The 23,899-nt window shown below is 45.9% G+C and overlaps 1 protein-coding gene across 7 annotated transcripts in view; it reads right to left on the bottom strand.

Moving 5' to 3' along the window:
- MVB12B (multivesicular body subunit 12B) overlaps window positions 1-23,899 on the bottom strand; it is a 219,519-nt gene that overhangs the window by 87,111 nt on the left and 108,509 nt on the right. For all 7 annotated transcript variants that reach the window (XM_040323017.1, XM_040323022.1, XM_040323018.1 and 4 more), the window contains one exon: window positions 2,793-2,887. In XM_040323017.1, coding sequence (XP_040178951.1) covers window positions 2,793-2,887 — 95 coding nt within the window. The remainder of the gene's footprint in view (window positions 1-2,792; window positions 2,888-23,899) is intronic.

Genomic DNA, 23,899 nt, shown 5'->3' with positions numbered 1-23,899 from the left:
AGCACAGTGAGAAGCTCTGGGAGAGACATGCCATGATTGTGGTGTTTTTGGAGTCAAGTCGCTGAAGCCAGGAGGATTGGCAGGATTTGCATCAGACTTTCTGGGAGCAGTAGTCCATCAAGTATCAGTTAGCAAAACTATTCTTTTTGTCTAAAATGGTTGCTACAACTAGGGGGACTGCAGACCCCTGCCTATAAAATGGCTGCTAGGAAAATGTTAGGACTTATGAGAGGTCTAGCCATGTGCTAACGGTGACAGGAATCTAGATTAGGACAGCAGAGAGGAGCAAGTGATCAAGTAGTGTGCGGGAGGAGATGTGGAGCTGAGAGACTGTCAGTTTAGATTTAACTCCCTTTATTTCAAATGAGAAAGATTTATCATTTGGGCATCTCATGTCCCTTTTCCCCATCCAGGTTTAATCCCCAAATAAAAAAAACAAGTAAAAAGTTTGTCCATTGACTGGAGAATTTTACACAGTGCCAAGTACTGCTACCTTGTTGGGAGGGGAAACACTAACCCATGTGGTTTACAAGGCATTTTTCCAGAACTCCCAGGCAGCAGGCAGACAGAGGGAGCATGTGTCTCTGACAATACGGCTTGTCAGAGGGCTGAGGTTTTAAAGGGGTTGTAAAGGTTTGTTTTTTATTTTCTAAATAGGTTCCTTTAAGCTAGTGCATTGTTGGTTCACTTACCTTTTCCTTAAATTTCCCTTCTAAATGTTTTTTTACCTTTGTCTGAATTTCTCACTTCCTGTTCTCCCTCAGTAAGCTTGCCCCCATCATCCAAGCCATTCTGGCTGGGGGTTAGTCAGCGTGCTCGCCTCCTCCCTTGGGACTACATCCCTGCGAGGAGATGCTGTGAACACAGGAAGTGGGCGAGCACGCTGACCAACGCCCCAGCCAGAACGGCTCGGATGATGGGGACAAGTTTACTGGGGAGGAACAGAAAGTGGGAAATTCAGACAAAGAAAGAAAAACAAATTTAAGGAAAAAGGTGAACCAACAATGCACTAGCTTAACTGCTTGCCGACCAGCCGCCGTCATTCTACGGCGGCAGGTCGGCTCTGCTGGGCGAGAGCCCGTAGCTATACGGCGGCTCCTTGAGCGTGCCCCCCGCTCGCCCCCGACTCCCGTGCGTGGACCGGGAGCTGTGTGTGTAAACACACAGCTCTCGGTCCTGTCAGCGGGGGAAATGCTGATCTTCTGTTCATACAATGTATGAACAGAGGATCAGTGTTTCCCCTAGTGAGGCCACCCCCCACAGTAAGAACACACCCAGGCATACTTAACCCCTTCCCCACCCCCTAGTGTTAACCCCTTCACTGCCAGTGGCATTTTTATAGTAATCCAATGCATTTTTATAGCACTGATCGCTATAAAAATGCCAATGGTCCCAAAAATGGGTCAAAAGTGTCCGAAGTGTCCGCCATAATGTCGCAGTACCGAACAAAAAATCGCTGATCGCCGCCATTACTAGTAAAAAAAAATATTAATAAAAATGCCATAAAAATACCCCCTATTTTGTAAACGCTATAACTTTTGCGCAAACCAATCAATTAACGCTTATTGCGTTTTTTTTTTACGAAAAATATATAGAAGAATACGTATCGGCCTAAACTGAGGAAAAAAAATGTTTTTTTATATATTTTTGGGGGATATTTATTATGGCAAAAAGTAAAAAATATAAATTTTTTTCAAAATTGTCGCTATATTTTTGTTTATAGCGCGAAAAATTAAAAACGCAGAGGTGATCAAATACCACCAAAAGAAAGCTCTATTTGTGGGAAAAAAAGGACGCCAATTTTGTTTGGGAGCCACGTCGCACGATCGCGCAATTGTCTGTTAAAGCGACGCAGTCCCGAATCGCAAAAAGGTCTCTGGTCTTTGGGCAGCAATATGGTCCGGGGGGTAAGTGGTTAAAGGAACCTATTTAGAAAATAAAAAACAAGCTTTTACAACCCCTTTAACCACTTCACGACCGCCCACCGTAGATATACTGCGGCAGGGCAGTCACTCTGTGCCAGATCACGTACTATGTGATCTGACACTTCCGTGTCAGATCTCCACTGTGACCACAGCAGGAGCCCAGCGGCGGGTACCGCGGACTTGATGTCCATCAGCCCATGCCAATTGTTCAGTACACAGGCAGAACAGCGATCTGCCTATATAAACAAAGCAGATCACCGTTCTGTCAGTATGAAAAGGCATTAATCCTGTGTTCCTGCAAAGCAGAGACATAGATCTATGCATTTCCTTAGTGAAAGCACCTGGGATATGCAGATGGTGCACACCGCCGGCCATTGAATGGCTGTACATGTCTGTAGCTGGGTACACACCAAATATGCATATGAACGCAGATTTCTAGGTGCGTACTGCTATTCATGTCTATGGTCAACTGTAAGCACCACCCAAGGCAGGGAAGCTGTAAGCAGTGAAGGGAAAGTGCTGGGGTTTTTACACTAAAGCAGGGATCGCCAAACTACGGCCCTCCAGCTGTTTTTGCGGAACTACACGTCCCACGAGGCATTGTAAAACTCTGACATACGCAGACATGACTAGGCATGATGGGAATTGTAGTTCCTGAACAACTGGAGGGCCCTAGTTTGGAGACCCCTGGCCTAGAGCATATTATCAGCCTTTAACAGTCCTTGTGCACAAGGCCTTAATATTACAGATGGTATTCAGAAAATACATGGGTCATAAACATGGAACACAGCAAAACAAACAACGTAAATAATCACTCTGAAGAACTTTAAAGCATTAAAATCGATTACAGATCCGTGATAAACTCACCCGAGATGGCGTACAGATTAGACTGCTGGTTTTCAAAATCCGGCCGAGTGTTATTTCTACCTCTGAATGTTGCAGGAAGAGTTAGAGATATATGTCTGGAAGAAAAGAAGGTAAAAATAAAAAATATTCCATGAATTGTAGAAATACTGTAGAACCATTTCTGTAATAACTGCCCTGTAATTTTTTTTATTAAAGCTGAAGTTTTGGCATGAACATTTTAAGGTAGTTAGTCAGCTTGGACCATACCTTGTGAATTACCCCTAAAGCTGGAAATGACTGTAGTAGAGACCTCTACAGTGACTCTCACTAGCTTCCAAGTCCTGTCCAGAGCGGCTGCCCTCCTGCATTGTGAACACCAGAAGTTGCCCTCTCAATACGGACACCACTCGTGAACACTAATGCCGCGTACACACGACCGTTTTTCATGACGTGAAAAATGCAATTTTTTAAATTCGTCATTAACCACCCCTTCACGCCGATATACGTCGGCAGAATGGCACGGCTAGGCACATCCACGTACCTGTACGTGGCCGTTTAAGCCCAGCCGTGGGGTCGCGCGTGCACGCGACCTAATCCGAAGCTCCGTGACCACGGGACCCGATCGCCGCTTGAGTCCTGCGATCGGTCCCCGGAGCTGAAGAACGCGGAGAGCTGTGTGTAAACAATGTTTTCCCATTCTTCACTGTGGCGCCGTCATTGATTGTGTGTTCCCTTATATAGGGAAACACAATCAATGACGTCACACCTACAGCAACACCCCCCTACAGTTAGAAACACAAATGAGGTCACACTTAACCCATTCAGCGCCCCCTTGTGGTTAACTCCCAAACTGCAATTGTAATTTTCACAGTAAACAATGCATTTTTAATGCATTTTTTGCTGTGAAAATGACAATGGTCCCAAAAATGTGTCAAAATTGTCCGAAGTGTCCGCCATAATGTCGTAGTGACGAAAAAAATCTCTGATCTTCCATTAGTAGTTAAAAAAAAAAATGCAATAAAACTATCCCCTATTTTGTAAACGCTATAAATTTTGCGCAAACCAATCGATAAACGCTTATTGCGATTTTTTTACCAAAAATAGTAGAAGAATACGTATCGGCCTAAACTGAGGAAAAAAAATATTTTTATATATATTTGGGGAATATTTATTATAGCAAAAAGTAAAAAATATTAATTTTTTTCAAAATTGCCGCTCTATTTTTGTTTATAGCGCAAAAACTAAAAACCGCAGAGGTGATCAAATACCACCAAAAGAAATCTCTATTTGTGGGAAAAAAAGGATGCCAATTTTGTTTGGGAGCCACCCGCACGACCGCGCAATTGTCAGTTAAAGCGAACGCAGTGCCGAATCGCAAAAAGTGCTCTGGTCTTTGACCAGCGCAATGGTCCGGGGGTTAAGTGGTTAAAAAGCCAATTAAAGCACATTCCTGTGCTTGATTGGCTGTAACAGGTGAGACATTGGGCATGGCTTCAATGGGCTTCCCTACGCAAAAAAAAAAAACTGGCACAAAACAAGTGCATGACCCTTTTTTTTTTTTAAACTGTCACACCAAAATGCATGATTCTTTGTTACCATGCGCTTTGGTTTAATGGCACAAAAACGTGCATCCTTTTTTGCAGGTGCTGAGGCAATGCCATTAACATGTATTGGCACTGCTATGCACCAGCAAAAGGGATGCAGGTTCTTTTGTGCATTGCAGGGATTTTGCGAACATTCCCACATTGCACAAATGAGAACCTAGCTTTACAGGAGGGGGCAGGTAAAATTACTGACTTTTAGCCTGAAGTCAGTGGGGCCAGATCCACAAAGATCTGCCTATCTTTAGGCAGGCGTAGCGTATCTCAGATACACTACGCCGCCATAACTTAGAGCGTAGTTTCCGTATCCACAAATAATTTGCGCCGTAAGTTACGGCGGCGTAGTGTAAATGTGTCGGCGTAAGGGCGCGAAATTCAAATGACTAAGATGTGGGCGTGTTTTATGTTAATTCATCTTGACCCCATGTAAATGAAGTTTTTTTTTTAACGGCGCATGCGCCGTCCGTGGGGGTATCCCAGTGCGCATGCTCGAAATCACGTCGCAAATAGTCAATGCTTTCGACGTGAACGCAATTTACGCAAAGCCCTATTCGCAAACGTTTTACGCAAATGACGTAAACAAACGGAAAATTTGACGCTGTCCCGACGTCCATACCTAACATTGCGTACGCCTCATAGAGCAGGGGTAACGTTACGCCGAAAAAAGCCTGACGTAAAAAAATGCGCCGGGTGGACGTACGTTCTGAGAATCGGCGTATCTAGCTAATTTGCATACTCTACGCGGAAATCAACGGAAGCGCCACCTAGCGGCCAGCGTAAATATGCACCTTAGATCCGACGGCGTACTAAGACGTACGTCAGTCGGATCTAGCCCCCATTCAGGCGTATCTTGTTTTGTGGATACAAAACAAAGATACGCCGGCGCATCCTAGAAGTTACGCGGCGCATCAATAGATACGCCAACGTAACTTCTTTGTGGATCTGGCCCAGTATTTGCATGATACAAGGGTGCAGGGCTCCCATTGTGTTCTATAGGCTATTGGGCGCTTGCATTTAAAATCTGCTGGCAGCTACACATAAAAAAAACTATTTCTGGTTAGAAGAAAAAGGACACCTACACACTACTGGTATTAGTATTGTGTTTTTTTAAATGTCTTAATTATCAAACGCAGTGACCTCCAGTGATATAAACAATGGCCCGGATTCAGAGAGCAATTGCGCCTGCGTAACCATAGTTACGCAGCGCAATTGCTTGCTTGCGCCGGCGTTACGAATGCTCCTGATTCAGGAACATCGTAACGCCGACTGCAGCCTAAAATCTGCGTGGCATAAGGCTCTTATGCCACGCAGATTTTAGGCTGCATTCTTGCGATGACCGCTAGGGGGCGCTCCCATTGTGCTCAGTGTATAGTATGCAAATTGCATACTAACACCGATTCACAATGTTGCGCGAGCCCTGCGTACGCAAGTTACGGAGTTTCCGTACGGCGTCTTTAGCGTAAGGCTGCCCCTTCTAATAGTAGGGGCAGCCAATGCTAAAGTATACCCGCCGTTCCCGCGTCGTGAAATTAGAATTTCACGTCGTTTGCGTAAGTGATTCGTGAATGGCGCTGGACGCCATTCACGTTCACTTTGAAGCAAATGACGTCCTTGCGACGTCATTTGCCCGCAATGCACGTCGGGAAAGTTTCCCGACGGTGCATGCGCTTTACGATCGGCGCGGGAACGCGCCTAATTTAAATGATTCCCGCCCCCTGCGGGATCATTTAAATTGCGCGCGCTTACGCCGGGCAATTTACGGAGCTGCTGCTCCGTGAATCGAGGGCATCGGCGCAAATTTGCGGGGGCGCAGGGCAAAATCGTTGCCCTGTGCCTCCGTAATTTATGCGCAATTCTTACTGAATCTGGGCCAATCCTACTAATCTGCTGTGTGTTGGGGAGAACCGTCCTCTGGAAACGGTTGGATGTGATATGTTTGCCATCACACTGTATGAAAATCATGTGCAAAGGAGCCATCTACTTTCATTATTTATATATGAAATGCTGCAATTTCTTTCCTGCCCTCTAGATGTCACCACTGCTATACGTAACAAGTATGTCTGGGTTTATCCAGGCCATGGTATATCTGGTATTTGTTAAAGTGGTTGTAAAACCTTAACAAAAATAAAATAAAAATAAAACACCTGCAAGACAAAGCCATAATGAGCTAGTATGACTAGAATACTAGCTCATTATGCATTACTTACCTTAGAATCGAAGCCCCCGAAGCAGTCCTCGTCTCCCCCTCCGGCCGCAGACATCTCTTCACAGATACCCGGAAGGTTACTTCCGGGTATCGCCACTCCGGCACTGTGATTGGCCGGAGCAGCGATGATGTCAAATATGGCATTGCCGTTTTTATGAATGGGGTTTTTACTGCGCCGTAGACAACGGTGTATACCTATTGGCAAATATCCCCTAAACCGTGTTTAGGAAAGACACAGATGGGTAGGGGCGGGAGGAAGAGGAGCAGATCGAACCCTTTCTCATATCCCATCTGTGTGTGTGTTTGGGGGGGGGGGGGGACTGTTAATACTGGCTTTGGGCAGTGTGAAAAAGTGTTAGGCTGTATTCACACCTGAGCGTTTTGTCGCCTGAAGCTTGACGCTCAAAAACGCCAGAGGGGAAGAAATACATTATTCCCCATGGAGATGGTTCACATCTCCACGCCAAAACGCCTGAAGCCCAAACAAGTTCTGGACCCTTTTTTGTCGCTCGAATTGAGCGTATTTGGGCGTTTTAAATTGGTGACCCTAGACCTGTACAAAATCGTGGTAAAAAACGCTACGTTTTGTTGCGGCAAATCGTGAAAAAAAACGCTGAGTTTTGTTGCGGCAAATCACGGTAAAAACCGCCGCAAAGCGCTACGCTCAGGTGTGAATGCAGCCTTACAGACACTCTCAGCTTAGACAACTGCAGCCAGCGACCTTGCTGGGAAGGACAGTCTTGTCTGAATGATGTGTCTGGGTTTGAGGCAGTCTGAAATCCGGACACATGATTCCAAACCCGAACTGTCCGGGTGAATGCCAGACAGGTGGCAACCCTAACTCCAGGAACGGTCTTTATTGCATACTTAGATTGATCCAGCTTGGTATAACTTATGCATACAGCTTCCCATACCTGAGAAACCATTGTGGAAGCTGACAATCACTGAGATGAATAGTGCTACCGCGCCGCCACTTAAAGCGGGGGTTCTCCTTAAAATTTTTTTTTTTTTCGAGCATCTTATTCAGCATAGTAGCGTGAGCTACAGTATGCCTTTATATATTTTCTTGGCGCCGTACTCACTGTGTAATCGCCTACGAAAGTTTCCGGGGAATGGGCGTTCCTATTCAGAGGGCTCGTGATTGACAGCCGGCTATGGCGCGTCACGCTTCACGGAAATAGCCAAAATAGGTGTTTGCTCTTCACGGCGCCTGCGCAGTCAGCTCCGATGTCTGTGAGCAGGCGCCGTATAGCGCCGGGAAGAGCCGAGACCTACTCTGGCTATTTTCGTGAAGCGTGACGCGCCATAGCCGGCCGTCAATCACGAGCCCTCTGAATAGGAACGCCCATTCCCCGCGGGGAGTCTGGAATTTTACTACGCGATATAACAGGGAGTACGGCGCCAAAAAAAATATATAAAGGCATACTGTAGCTCGCGCTACTATGCTGAATCAGATGCTAGAAAGTTGTTATTAGGGTGAAACACCGCTTTAAGTGCAGAATAACCGTGAATGAAAAATAAATTTAAATATGCTGCTAAATCTATAGCCGACAATCACTGTAGTGGTCACAGTAGCAATCTTCTGCATGCTGTGCAGAGCTACAAGCTTCCCTACTGCACACCAACCACAGGGGGTCACTTGTTCAGCACTACCTCCATTCATAGAACGCCTTGTATTTTTTTTCAATGAATACAAGTGTGGTTGATCTACTAAAACTGGGGAGTGCAGAATCTGGTGCAGCTCTACATAAAAGCCAATCAGTTTCCAGGTTTGTTTGTTTTTTGGTCAAAGCTTAAAGTACAACTAAAGGCAGGGAAGTGTCTTGCAGAGCTAGTACATCATTGTCCTCCACTCTGCATCTCCCACAGGAAACTACAGTTCCCATGATTCAATGGCAGTGGACAGTGTCATAGGCATGGGCAGGGCATAGGCGGACTCAGTGTGAAAAGAGAAAAGAGAAGCGCTCTCCCAGGGGGGTTACTTTGCAGGGGCGCTCCCGAGTCCAGCATTTGTGTCCATAGACACGAATGCCAGACTCGGCCCCGCCCCCGGCATCATTGGACTTGATTAACAGCAGCGGGAGCCAATAGCTGCGCTTCTATAAATCTATCCAATCAAGAGCCGGGACCCTGTGCAGAGAGGGACAGCGCGTCTCAGCCGAGTGAATGAAGGGGCTCTGGTAAGTACCGTATTTATCACGGTATAACGCGCTCCCGCGTATACCGCGCACCCCTAAAGTGACCCCAAATCCTGTGTAAAAAATTTTTTTTTTGTATTTACAGTTTTGGTGTCTTGCGCGGCGTCCATCGGCGGCCTCGTCGGGTCCGGCGTCCTTCTGCGGCTTCGGGTGTCCTCTTCTGCGGCTTCGGGTGTCCTTCTGCGGCGGGTCCGGTGTCCTCTTCGGCGGGTCCAGTGTCCTTCTGCGGCGTCCTCGCTCGTTTCCCGCGCCGAGTTTTGAATACTGCGCCGACATATACCGAGAGCAGTACACTCGGGTATAGTCGGGCAGTCTCGGCAACTTCCGCGCTCACGTCCTGGACGTACAGGACGTCAGCGCGGATAGCCGAGCATTGCCGACAATACACGAGTGTACTGCGCTCTGACACTCGTGTATTGTCGGCAATGCTCGGCTACCCGCGCTGACGTCCTGTACGTCCAGGACGTGAGCGCGGAAGTTGCCAAGACTGCCCGACTATACCCAAGTGTACTGCGCTCGGTATATGTCGGCGCAGTATTCAAAACTCGGCGCGGGAAAGCGGGTATCGGCGTATACCGCGCACCCACGATTTTGCCCTGATTTTCAGGGCAAAAAAGTGCGCGGTATACGCCGATAAATACGGTAAAACGAGAGGGCTGGGGGGCCGGTCACTGCCAGAAGTTTTTTCACCTTAATGCATAGGATGCATTAAGGTGAAAAAACATGAGGTTTTACAACCCCTTTAACCACTTAAGGACCCCTTCACGCCAATATACGTCGGCAGAATGGCACGGCTGGGCACATCAACGTACCTGTACGTTGCCCTTTAAGCCCAGCCGCGGGGGCGCGGGCACGCGACCCGGTCCGAAGCTCCGTGACCGCGGGACTCGCGGACCCGATCACCGATGGAGTCCCGCGATCGGTCCCCGGAGCTGAAGAACGGGGAGAGCTGTGTGTAAACACAGCTTCCCTGTTCTTCACTGTGGCGCCGTCATCGATCGTGTGTTCCCTTATATAGGGAACCACAATCGATGACGTCACACCTACAGGGGTCTGGTATGGATTTTGAGGGGGACCCCTACGCCATTTAATAATAATTGGCGCAGGGTTACCTTTAATATCCATACCAGACCTGAAGGGCCTGGTATGGAATTTGGGGGGACCCCCCACGCAATTTTACCCTGATCCCTGCATACTTAGATGTGTCTGATTTAATCATCATCCATGTGAGTTGCTAAATGTTGTACCTTCATTAATTGTAACCATATTGCTACACTTAGAGGCGCCTCTCTTCTCTTTTATACTCAGTTGTGACATGACGCTACTCTTATATCAAGACATTGCTTGTATATCAAGGCAAAATGTATTAAACATTTTTGCTTTCAAACCAAGTTACTCTTAAACGAAGGTTTTACTGTATGCTTTTTTCTCTTGTACATGATTGGGTGTTCTTTATAAAGTAAAGTTTCACCACGATTACATTTACTAAGAAAAAAGAGTGCAAATGCATTGGCAAACTGTATAGTTTATTTGCCTTTAGTACTGTAAATCAAACCCACAATGCGATAAGTTATTGATTACCAGCTGCTGAACGTTTCTCGAGGGGTTCATAATTTGTCAAATTCTGATGAAGCAATTAAAAAAAGAGTGATAGAAACTCAATGTTTGCACCACTCTTCTAAATATAAAAAATGGAGCAGATGCAGCTCCTAAATAAACAGGGTGTGAGCCCCTTTGTTGTCTCGGAACAACTAGTTCTCTGTTTGGCCTGGTCTGTGACAGACAGCACAGAGAACATTAGAGCTGAAGCTGTATGCGCCAACCTCTCTGCCGTCCCCGCCCACCACTTACCTCAGAGTGGGAGGGAGGAGGATGGTACAAGCCCTGCACGCTGTGCTCATGTAGTGTAATTACTGCACAAGCTGAGATAGGTATGTGAGTGGTCTACTGACAGCGACACCTGGTTACACATGGCAGGAAGCTTTGTTAGTTTTCACAATATTGAAAGCTGCTCTATTCCCTCCAATAATTAAAGGGTCACTTACGGAAAATATTTTTTTAGCTAAATAGCTTCCTTTACCTTACTGCAGTCCTGGTTTCATGTCCTCATTGTTCGTTTTTGCTTTGATGTGGCTGTAATTCCTCTCAGTTCTGGACACTTCCTGGTTGTCTGTTTCCTGATCACCACAGTACTGGGAGATTTCTCACGGTGGTCACTAATCAAGGAGGTGTGATTACTGTTTGTAAAACGAAACTGGATTGGTGCTGAGGGGTTTTAGACAAAGCATTGCTGCCCTCTATTGGCTCTTTGTCTCTGTACATCAGAGAACCAGGAAACAACAGCAAAAACGAAACTAAACTGTAGGTACATTATATGATTGGTTTTTATCTATTTTTAATCATTTTTAAAAGGAATCAGTTAACTATTATGTCTCTATACTCTGTAAACAGTCATTTCAGCAAAAAATATTTTTTCCTTTAGTGACCCTTTAAGGGTAGGACTGTACCAGGCTCCATCTCACTTTGAAATAGAAACTGGCGTGGATGACAAAGATATACTTGAAAGAGGTCTGCTTAGTTGAAGTGGATTTCCACCCAACTTTACAAGGTGGTCTTAAACTAAAGACCGCCCCTCCACCCTTGTTTTTGGAGATATATATATATATTTTTTAAATGTTCCGACCTTACGTAATTTCCTCTTCTGCGGAAAGCCCTCCTCCTTCTCCCCCGCTGTCTTCTGGGACGTACGTACGCGCGCACGTGTGTGTGTGTGTGTCCCACCAGAAGACAAGGTGGCCATCCAGAAAGCTACACGTGACTCGCGCATGCGCAGTTGGAAACCAGCTGTGAAGCATGAAGGCTCCACTGCCAGTTTCCCTTAGTTGTAATGGCGGTGCCTGCACCCAAACCGGTGCACGAATCAGCCTGAGGGGGCCAACATCGCGGGCTCCCTGGACAGGTAAGTGTCCTTATTAAAAGTTGCAGTACTTGTAAAAAAAAAAAAAAAAAAATGTTTTTGAGGCTGGAACTCTGCTTTAGCCACTTGAGATCCGCGCTATATCAATTGCCGGGAGGTCATTGATTGACATCCTCCCCTTCACATGCTCCCCACGCCCCTGCAGGGCGTGCGCTGTGATCACCCGATCCTGGCCCTTTACCACGCGATCAGCTGTCAGCAAATGACAGCTGATCACGTGCGAACTGAATAGCCTCAAGGCGCTTGGTATCCATTGTCCTCCTTATGCTTCAGAAGAGGTGGGTCTTGAGTTTTTTTCTGAAGGCCCAATGATTTTCTTCCATTCGGATGTTAGTTGGTAGCGCGTTCCACAGCCGGGGTACTTGAACAGCAAATCTTTGTTCTCCTTTTGTGGGGACTTGCGGGACTTGGGGATTTGAAGTAGATTTTTGTTAGTTGATCGAAGAACGTGATTGGGTTTGTAGTATTTTATTTTCTCGCATGAATATTGAGGGGAGGTTCCTTGTGTACATTTGTGAGTGAGGCAGAGGGCCTTGAATGTGACTCAATCCTTTACGGCTAACCAATGAAGGGTCTTCAGGGACGGGGTGATTGTTTTTTTTCCCCATTATCAGTCTGGCTGCCGTGTTCTGGACGACTTGTAGACAAGAAATCTGGTATTTGAGGAGTCTGAGGTAGAGGGAGTTTGCACAGTCGAGCCTGGAGTTGATAATTGTTCCAACTACTACTGCTGTATCCTCTTCCGGGATGAAGGGAATGAGTCTTCGTAGCAGGCGGAGAATATGGTGAGATCTGCTGACTACTGATCATATTTGTGCGTCCATAGTCATGTCAGAGTCAAAGGTGACTCTGAGGCTTTTGATTTTGGTGCTTGGGGTGATGGTTTGTCCCAGAATGGGTGGTGGTGTCCATGTCGTCCTAGAGTTTATCTTTCGGTTTGCATGAAGCAGAAAAAGTTTTGGATCCATTAAGTTTAAGGTGGCTCTCCGTCATCCAGTTGTCTATCAATGTGAGGCATTGTTCTAGTCCGTGATATTGGTCTTTTTTTGTTGCTGATGCAAAAGTAAAGTTGAGTGTCATCAGCGTAGGAATGGTAGAGTAGGTCCTGTTTACTGACGATTTTGAGGAATGGGCGGAGGTAAATGTTGAAGAGTATGGGCGACAGGGGTGATCCTTGAGGGACTCCGCATGTAATGGTTTGTGCTTCCAAAGTGAAGGCTCCTATAGGTAGATTCAGGTAGAATGGATTATCTTTAGGTCGGCGTAGCCTAGCCTGTTTAGGCTACACCGCCTTAAATTAGTTAGGCTAGTAGTGATTTTCAATCTACTTACCTGCTAATCTACGGCGGCGTAGCCTCAAACGAGCGGGCGTAAGGGCGCCTAATTCAAATGACTTGGAGGGGGCGTGTATAATGGTAATGAGGCTTGACCTCATGTTTTTTACGTTTGTCACTGCGCATGCGCCGGGCGACTAGATTTCCCAGTGCGCATTGCGGCTAAGTACGCCGTACGGGCCTATCGATTTTGACGTGGACGTAAACGACGTAACTCCCGATTAGCGGCGGGAACGGCGGCCATACTTTAACATGGTTATTCCACCTCAATAACTTTAGGCCGCCTAAGGCCTTACGGAAACAACGTAATTCGACTGCGGCGGCCTGACGTACATTCGAGAATCGGCGTAAAAGCTCATTTACATAATCTACGCCGGCCGCAATGGAAGCGCCACCTAGCGGCCATCCGAAAAATTGCAAGCTAAGATAGAATGGCGCAATCCGGCCTGTCTTAGCTTTGTTTAAGCGTATCTCTGTTTGAGCATACGCTTAAACATACGGCGGCGTAGATTCGGAGTTAGGTCAGCTTATCTACTGATAAGCCGGCCTAACTCTTTTTGAATCTACCTACTAGTTTCACTGTCTGGGATCGATTCTCCAGGAACAATGTGAACCAGGGTAGATCAGAGTCTGCGACTCCAGGTATTTCTGTGAGGCGAGTGGGCAACATTTTGTGGTCTACTGTAGATGTGCAAAACTGCATATCAGAATGTGCAAATTTGTGTGATTTAACCACTTAAGGACCGCCGCACGCAAATAGGCACGACTGGGCACAAGGGCGTACATGTACATCCCCTTTAAGAGTCCAGCCGTGGGTCGCGCAGCCGGCGGGACGCTCGCGACCCGCTCCTCTCCTCCGTGACCGTCCCCTGCGGGAACAGTGGACCCGATCGGCGCTGGTGTCCTGCGATCGGGTCACAGACAGGAAGAACAGAGAGAGTTTGTTTACACTTACCTCTCCCCATGCTTCCTAGTGTGGCTGTCACTGATCGTCTGTTCCCTGTCATAGGGAACGTCGATCAGTGACGTCTCACGCTAAGCCACGCCCCCTATCAGTAAGCAACACACATTAGGGCACACTTAACCCCTACAGCGCTCCCCTCCTGGTTAACCCCTTCACTGCCAGTGTCATTTTTACAGAAACCATTGCATTTTTATAGCACTGTTCGCTGTAAAAATGACAATGGTCCCAAAATAGTGTCAAAAGTGTCCGATGTGTCTGCCATAATGTTGCAGTCACGATAAAATTCGCTGATCGCCGCCATTAGTAGAAAAAAAAAATATTAATAAAAATGCAATAAAACTATCCCCTATTTGGTAGACGCTATACATTTTGCGCAAACCAATCAATAAAACGCTTATTGCGATATTTTTTTTACCAAAAATATGTAGAAGAATACGTATCAGCCTAAACTGAGGGGAAAAAATGTTTTTGTTTTTTTATATTTTTTGGGGATATTGAGTATAGCAAAAAGTAAATAAATATTGATTTTTTTCAAAATTGTCGCTCTATTTTTGTTTATAGCGCAAAAAATAAAAACCGCAGAGGTGATCAAATACCACCAAAAGAAATCTCTATTTGTGGGATAAAAAGGACGCCAATTTTGTTTGGGAGCCACGTCGCACGACCGCGCAATTGTCAGTTAAATCGACGCAGTGCCGAATCGCAAAAAGTAGGCCAGGTCTTTAAGCTGCATAATGGTCCGGTCTTTAAGTGGTTAAACCGATTCTGCAATTTCAGATCACAAATTGTATTATCGCCATCTATCAGCATATAACCCATACTTTTAATAACAGTCCACCGAAACGGACTGGATGCTAGGGAAAGCCAATTTTAATTAAAGTATGTATTATATGCTCCGCACTACAAGTACATTTTTTTTTCTTTTTTTAACTGCAGTAGTAAAAGCTTTCAGTTTCCGATCTTGCATGTTCTTTGCACATGAAGAACGAGCATATGGCAAATGAAATACCACTATAAAGACTAGTTCCCCCCAGGAAATAATCTGGGACACGTCTCCATTCACATTACAGTCTTTACAATTAATCATCATTTCAGGCAACTGCGCTGACATAAACAACCACTCTGTGTTTGTAATTAGAACAAACTCCATCATATTAGGTACAGAGAAAGAAGATTGAGACAATTAGGTGTTTAACCAGTTAATGGCTTTTTGCAAACATCTGTAGTGTTTGCAAACAGCTACTTCAGGCTGTCAGGATCCTCAGAGGACGGAGATTGCTGGATGTGGGTTGGATGGAGTTTTAGTTATGCAGTGGCAGGAAAAAGTGGGGTTGGGACTTTATATGAGGCATGTGGTTTGCACCACCACAGGCCTCCATCCCTAGAAGGGTTTTAAAGTCCCAACCTTCCATTTTTTTTAAATAGTTATGCAGTGGCGGCCCGTCCATTAGGGGTGCCCAGGCGCCGCCCCCTCTCTCCACGCCACCTCATTATATGCAGTAGATGGATTGATTCATGCTATGCTATGCATAAATCTAAGGCCGCCGCCTTTTCATGTGTCCGGCCCCTTTCAGGGCAGTGGGAGCATGAATTATAGCGGCCAGGATTAGGGCCAAAGGCTCCAATAGACTTAAAAATAGGGTGGGCTCGGGTCACAGAGGATGCGACTGGAGCCCACCCAGGTGTGTTGCAACTGTGATCCTCCTCCTGGCCAATTGGAAAGCAGGTATCAAACCAGTTTCTCCATTGGCCAAAATGTTAGGGGATCCTATTGGATGCCTGGTGCCAGGAGGAGCAGAGAGGAGACGCACTGTGAAAACTGCTCCAGGAGAGGACACCAGAGCAGGTTTCCCCGAGCCTGCCAGCGGGGTTCCGGGCATAATTTTAATTTTTTTTTTGCAAGCTAAAATTAATCACATTAGATAGTCCCTAAAACATATTAATAGCTCCCCAATCGTTCCACAAATCATTGCAAACACTTGCCTTATATCCTCCAGCTCATGTTGTGGCCGTATCCATCATATGTGTGGGCATGTGAAGCCCAGTTCCTTTTTCTTCCTGGTTTTCAGGGAGAGGTGCATGCTGGGATTTTTAGGCACAGTAATGCCCAGAGACTCCTGGGAAATGAGTGTCATCATTTCCCAGGAGGCAATGGGGGTCTTAGGATGTTGAACCACCTAGAAGCAGGAACTAGGCAAATTACGAATACCGCCTAGAACAGCCAGATTGAAGTGAGTAAAAATAACTGGTAAGCGGTGGAAGGCGTGGGAGAGTGGCGGGGGGGGCCCTCTCCCACCGCCCATAACTGTGATCTTGCGGAAAATCCGCCGCAGAGACCACCATTATCGTTTATAGGACCGGCCGCTGAAAAGATACATATCTCGGTTGTGGCAGCAACTGAGATATCCATCTTTAAAGTGCTGACGTATATGTACATGAGCCGGTCGCCAAGAGGTTAAAAAATATATATATTTTAATTGTTTCTTTTTAACATTCTCACTTTACGCCATTTCTTCACACCTGCCTAAAACTTTTGCACAACTTTTTATGTTCGATAAAAATGCAGCCAATAGCCTTAAGCTAATAACTTTGCCACTGTTGAATGTTATCAGTTAGCATTGCTTTCAACCCTCTCTGAGAACTACAGAACACCTGTCCACGATGTAATGTAGAAGAGGAATTTTGTTATGTAGTCCTAAAACACTTCCTGTCCTAGAGTGACAATGCTGCTCTCCTTCATAGATGCAGTACGCTGTGATCGCCGTCTACCTAACATAGATGTGTTGGGCCCTTTCACATGGTCAGCAGACTTTACAGCCCTGAACTACAGTGAATCACTTTGCAGAAGCAGTTGAATGGCAGTCTGCAGGTGTTCAGAATTCTAGAATTTTTTTTTATCCCAGAGGGTATTCCACATTTAAATACTGTGCTGCAACCACGTGCCATGCGTTTATGTTGCAATACAGTCCTACTGATTTTAATGGGTGTTTGGCAAATGCCACTACATGCCAAAATGACATGATGAGTTAAATAGTTCCACCCAAAAGATGGCACCACAACGTCATCCCTCGGATGTTCGCCCCCCCCCACCTCTCCTACTCCTCCCACCGCCGAGCCAATTAGAAAGTGTGGCTCGCTTCGTGAATACGCAGTTGGGAACCGACTGTAAAGCTGAAAGACTTCACTGCCGGGTCCCCTTACTACAAATGGTGGCGATAGCACCCGAGAGCCGATCTGAAAATCAGCTGGGGTGCCAACTTTGCAGGAACCCCGGACAGGTAAGTAACCCAATATTAAAAGTCAGCAGCTACAGTATTTTTTTTCATGGGGGCCCGGAACTCCTCTTTAAAATTGCTGCACCGTGAAGCAGTCACAACAATGGCCCAGATTCAGGTACGATTTGCCCCTTTTTTACGGAGGCACAGGGCAGCGTTTTTGCCCTGCGCCCCCGCAAATTATCTGCGCAGCGCGCGATTCACGGAGCAGTAGCTCCGTAAATTGCGTGTGCGCTCTTTAAAATTGCCCTGCGTAAGGGCGCCTAATGTAAATGATCTCGTAGGGGGCGGGAATCATTTAAATTAGGCGCGCTCCCGCGCCGAGCGTAGAGCGCATGCTCCGTCGGGAAACTTTCCCGATGTGCATTGCGGCAAATGACATCGCAAGGACGTCATTTGCTTCCAAGTGAACATGAATGGCGTCCAGCGCCATTCACGAATCACTTATGCAAACGACGTGAAATTCAAATTTCACGACGCGGGAACGGCGTGTATACTTTAGCATTGGCTGCCCCTACTATTAGAAGGGGCAGCCTTACGCTAAAGACGCCGTACGGAAACTCTGTAACTTGCGTACGCAGGGCCCGCGCAACATTGTGAATCGGTGTTAGTATGCAATTTGCATACTATACACTGAGCACAATGGGAGCGCCCCCTAGCGGTCATCGCAAGAATGCAGCCTAAAATCTGCGTGGCATAAGAGCCTTATGCCACGCAGATTTTAGGCTGCAGTCAGCGTTACGATGTTCCTGAATCAGGAGCATTCGTAACGCCGGAGCAAGTCAGCAATTGCGCTGCGTAACTATGGTTACGCAGGCGCAATTGCTTCTTAAATCTGGGCCAATGTGTATGGACCTAACCGACTGCAACAGTTTGTAGATAGGGAGTTGGGGGTTGATAAAATGCCATTTTATAATCACAAAGATACCAGCAATCATAGTGCCAAGATGGAAAACAAAACCACTGAGCAGGCAGGATGCAGCACCTAATACAGGGGTCTCCAAACTGCGGCCCGAGGGCCAGATGTGGTCCTTTGCTAGCCTTTATCCGGCCCTTGGGCACTATTCCTCCCACTGACACCAACAAGGGGGCAGAAGTGAGTAAAATTCTGAAACTTGTACATAGATCCTCAGTGAATAATAGAATGGTGGAGATGAACTACAAGTGTATTACCCGGTGGTATAGAACAACAGACAGCATAGGGAAATACCAAATGGAACAGTCAACGGAATGTTAGAGGGGATGTAAACAGAAGGGAACTATGGCCCACATTTGGTGGGACTGCCCCAACATAAGAACCTACTGGAAGGAAATATTGAGCTATATTAAGGAGATTACAAAAGTAGAGATACCTGAGGAACCGTGGACATGTGTATTTCATGGAGTGGATATTCCGATAAGGGAGTATAGAAACTCAATGATAATACACATGATGAATGCTGCAAAAAGTTTAATTCCGAAAAGATGGAAAGAAATAGAAAGCCCAACGATTGGGGAGTGGTTTGAAAAGATCGAAGAGATACGGAACATGGAATACTTAAGACATGGCTATGAAGATAATAGGAAGGGATTTCCTAAGAGATGGGAAGGGTGGAACATTTGTGGAACTAAGAAATATAGTTAAATTATGAGCATATATGAGAGAAGGTACAAGAAGGGCTTAGGGGGGGGGGAGGGAAGATAGGGTAAGGGGAGGGGTGGGATTAGCATTACCTACCCGGTAAGGGATGGGGAGGGAGGAAGGGGAAAGTTAGAGGGAAATTAATGCGATAATGTATAACCCCATTGTGGGGGGAAATGTTTTATATTTTTTTGTATATGGAAAAATTAAAAAAAAAAAAAGAATAAAAAAAACAAAACAAGGGGGCACTATTTCTTCTACTGATACCAATGATGGGATACTACTCCTCTTAATATTAGGGGCACTACACCTCCTCCTACTGACCACCAACCCTGAGGCTATATTTATTCTCATTGATGCTGGGCCCGGGACATTTCCCCGCTGTCCACAATCCAGCCCTCCTAAAGTCTGAGAGACAATAAAGTGGCCCTTCGTTTGAAAAGTTTGGAGACCCCTGACCGAATGTTTTGTTTTTGAATTGTAATTTTAATTAAAAAAAAATTAAGTTAGAGTCAGAGTCTGCAATGAATCTAATATAGACCGGTTCACAGTACCCAACCAGCCCAGATGTTTCTGAACCATAACACTGGATGATAACAGGATGCAAGTGGATATTTAAAAAATAAATGTTTTATTGTGCCACCGGCTTACTACTTGAGTTTGATCTAGCCCACGAACATCTATTAAACAAGTGAAGCAGCTCTGTGGGAAACCCACATCTGTCTTTGGATTGACAAGTTGAGAAAAACAAGTAAGCCCTGGGGTATGCATACTGTTTTACAAATGTATTCCGGAGTGTAAGCAAAACTAGAGCTTTACCCAACATCTTGGAAACTTCAATCCACAGTGACAGTTTTGAAAGCTTTACAATGTTCTGCATGGCGGAAAAAAAATAGATAACCAAGCATTTCATGAAAACCTATTTATACCCCATATGTTGTCATGCATTATTGCTTTCCAGCAAAGTGAACATGCATGTACAATATAGGGGGCCCTTATAGGAATAATTGATTGTCTTCTTTGAGAGTTAGCGTATATAGGGATTTTTTTTTTTACTTTCTGTAATATCTTAAAACTGTGGACAAAAAGATTTAGGCAAGCATTGATGGACACAGCGTGTCGCACGTATCCCCAATGTAGGTAGTCAGACACTATAGCTAGCTTCTGTGTTTTTCACCTATAGAAGCCCCCTTTCCCAGAAGGCAAGCAGGCCTACTGGTACTCGGTTGCCCTCAGGACTTATACACAATGCTACAGTTCCTGGCTACCATGCCAGGGCATGTGCTAACAGAGCAAAGAAAACAGGTACTTGCACGTGGCAGACAGGAAAGGTTCAGAATAGTCAGGATTTTATTTAAGGTGACCAGATAAAAAAAAAAATGAAATCTGGGGTGTCATAGCATGGTTTGTCAAGAAATTTGTGCCCCTTATACCTGCAGACCTTTTGTTCTCCCTGAGTCCCTTCCACTAGTACAGTAGTACTGACCTACCCGATTCCTTCACTGACCTACCAGATTCATACACTGTCCACTACACAGGCCTACCCGATCCCTACACTGACCTCCCCGATTCCTACACTGACCTCCCCGATTCCTACACTGACCTCCCCGATTCCTACACTGACCTACCAGATTCATACACTGTCCACTACACAGGCCTACCCGATCCCTACACTGACCTACCCGATTCCTACACTGACCTACCCGATTCCTACACTGACCTACCCGATTCCTACACTGACCTACCCGATTCCTACACTGACCTACCCAATTCCTACACTGACATACGCCACTGGAATCCAGGGACAGTGTCCTCAGTCCAGGGACTGTCCCCGGGGATGTCTGGTCACCCTAGTCTAAATCCAAAGTCAAAAGGCAGGCAGAGTTCAGAGAATAGTCGATATCCTATCCGATGTCGTCAACGAGGTAATCCAATCTAGCAGAGCAGGGCAGACAAATGGGCAGCAGTGGCGGCTGGTACTCAATTATTTTGGGGGGGCATAAACAAAGCCCCAACCAACCCCTTACCCCCCCCCCCCCCACTCGCCCCCAATAGGGCCTACAGATAGATAGATAGATAGATACCGTAGATAGATAGATAGATACCGTAGATAGATAGATAGATACCGTAGATAGATAGATAGATACCATAGATAGATACCATAGATAGATAGATAGATACCATAGATAGATAGATAGATACCATAGATAGATACCATAGATAGATAGATAGATAGATAGATAGATAGATAGATAGATAGATAGATAGATAGATAGATAGATAGATAGATAGATAGATAGGATATACCTACTGGTAGATAGATAGATATACAGGCAGACAAACAGACATTGGGTGGGAGGATGAGAGATAGAAAAATGGACAGACAGATAAGAGGGGGATTTGGTGGTGAATGGGAGAAGCATTTGCTCCGATTAGCAGTCCCCCTCCTCTCTGTCATAGAAGATTGTGAGTGAATAGCCGAGGGAAGTGGTGAAGCAGGACGCTCCCCATCCACATTCAGTCCGATCACAGGATACTACAGATGGTTCAGACTCCGATAACATTACAGAAATGACACGGGCAGATGGATAGTACCTGTGGCTTCTCCATTCACAGAGCTGTGGGGTCAGGTTCACTTACGATTTCTGGCACAGAACCCTGAAGTGATGCTGCTGCCTGGCAAAAGCACCGCCTATTTCCTATGGCAGTGGCAATAGTAAAACCCACAGCAAGGGAATGCCTGCAAAACGGAAGTGTTTTGGCGCACTGCTTTGTGCCGCAATGACTCACAAAAAAAAGCAGGCAAATGAAGCGTCAAACATGCAATCACGTGATTGCATAGACATCATGCTACCCATAGTGCACTGTGTCCGACGCCCGTACACAGTGCACTTAAAGGACTTAGGGGGCCTGTGCACCCCCCTATGGCTATGCCGCCACTGATGGATAGCTTGATCAAGTATTACACACGCTATCACAAGCATGAGACTGCAAGCTTTGCTGGCTTAAATTAGGATTGGTCTCCACCCAGAGACTTGTCACAATGAAACACCTTGCAGGTGGACAAAACAGACAAGGAGAATGCCACAGGTAAAACCAGGATGCTGGAACCAGCAACTATAATGGAGCAGGAGCGCACACGCTCCTGACATAGAGCAGACTAGTGGGATGTTCAAACACAGTCTCAAATAAGGAGAGGGGGGAACACTTCACACCTCACAAGCACTTTTTCAACACAGAGGAACCCTTGAAATAACTTTCTGGTCTCAGGGAACCAGTGCTAAAAATTACTATATCTGCAACTCATAGTACAATAGTGTGATGTCAGTGGGAAGAATGCCCCTTACACATTGGGAAGAATTACAGATAGCCAAAAAGATCAGTGGTGTCAGAAGTAACTTATCTGAGGGGCAGAAAGTTCTCATTGCTCAAAGAACCCCTAACAATCTCTGCAGGAACCCTGGTTTTGAAACCTAGCAGAAGGTTGTCTCCCAGGGGCCACTTGTGATCTGTAGAACTTTAAAATCCTTCCTTAGGGGTGTGTGATTTTGACGACAACAGAGTATTCTGTCTATGCACAGTAACCTGTGCTCTGTAGCCCTGAAGTGGTTTCTAAGCTTACGGCTTAAATGTTCTACAGTTGGGCTATTTGTCCTGCGTTTCCTTTTCCTTTTCTCCCCTCTTTTGCAGTATTGCTCTACCTCTGTTTGGATATTATCCAGTCAAGATTTAAAGCGGAGAATCACCTAAAAGTGAACCTCCGCTTTTTGGGAACCCCCACATTTGACACCTTTCAGGGGAGATAAAACAGGTATTTGCACCACTTCCAGGTATAGACTCCTGCGGCCCCTCCGCGTCACCCCCCTGTTGTGTTCTGGGGGCTGAGTGTTTCCCAGAACACAACAGGAACCAGTGGAACTGCACAGCGCGACTCACGCATGCTTGGTCGGTTCGGTCACATGGTCATACCGTTTACTGAGCGCTTGCCATTGTGATGAATACTCACGATAGAGCTGTGGATTACAGTGTGTGAACCAATACAACGGTCGTTACGTGCCCTGGGGTCCGGAGGGGCGGCCAAAATTGTTTAATGACTTTTTCATTTTTTGTGAAAGGAGGCACTTATGCCGCGTACACACGATCGTTTTTCATGATGAGAAAAATGCAATTTTTTTAAATTGTTCGTGAAAAACGGTCGTGTGTATGCTCCAGAGCATTTTTCTCGACGAGAAAAATGCCCGTTAAATTTAGAACCTGCTTTATTTTTGTTCTTTTTCACGTTGTGAAAAACAGTCGTGTGTAGGCTTTAACGAGGGTGAAAAACCGCGCATGCTCAGAATTAAATTATGAGACGGGAGCGCTTGTTCTGGTAAAACTAGCGTTCGTAATGGAGATGGCACATTCGTCACGCTGTAACAGACTGAAAAGTGTGAATCATCTCTCAACAAACTTTTACTAAAATGCGGTAACACAAAATCAGCAAAAAGCAGCCCAAAGGGTGGCGCCATCCAAATGGAACTTCCCCTTTACAGTGCCGTTGTACGTGTTGTACGTCACCGCGCTTTGCTAGAGCATTTTTTTCACGAACGTGTGTATGCAAGGCAGGCTTGAGAGGAGTCACGACAAATCACGTTGAGAAAAACTTTGTTTTTTGCATGATATGAAAAATGGTCATGTGTACGCGGCATAACCCTTCAAGAAAATAAAGTGCGTTTACGCTTTCCAACTAAGTGAAGCACCGGGCTATTTTCAAAACCGGTGCCATGTTAAATTTAGGGGGAGAATTCAGAGAAATAGTTGGCTCTGAATTAAGTTGATTGTTTTAATTTGGGTCTCTGCTCTAGCTTGGCTGTACTGTGGGCTAACCTTTCGTCCGGGGACTCAGGCCACCCACCGGACGGCAGGTGGCAGCAGTGGGGTCAAGTGCTTCTGAGTGCCACTCCTTAGCGGCC

Source organism: Rana temporaria, chromosome 9 (genome assembly GCF_905171775.1).
Source record: "Rana temporaria chromosome 9, aRanTem1.1, whole genome shotgun sequence".
NCBI lineage: Eukaryota > Metazoa > Chordata > Amphibia > Anura > Ranidae > Rana > Rana temporaria.
This window is presented reverse-complemented; position numbering and strand designations above follow the sequence as displayed.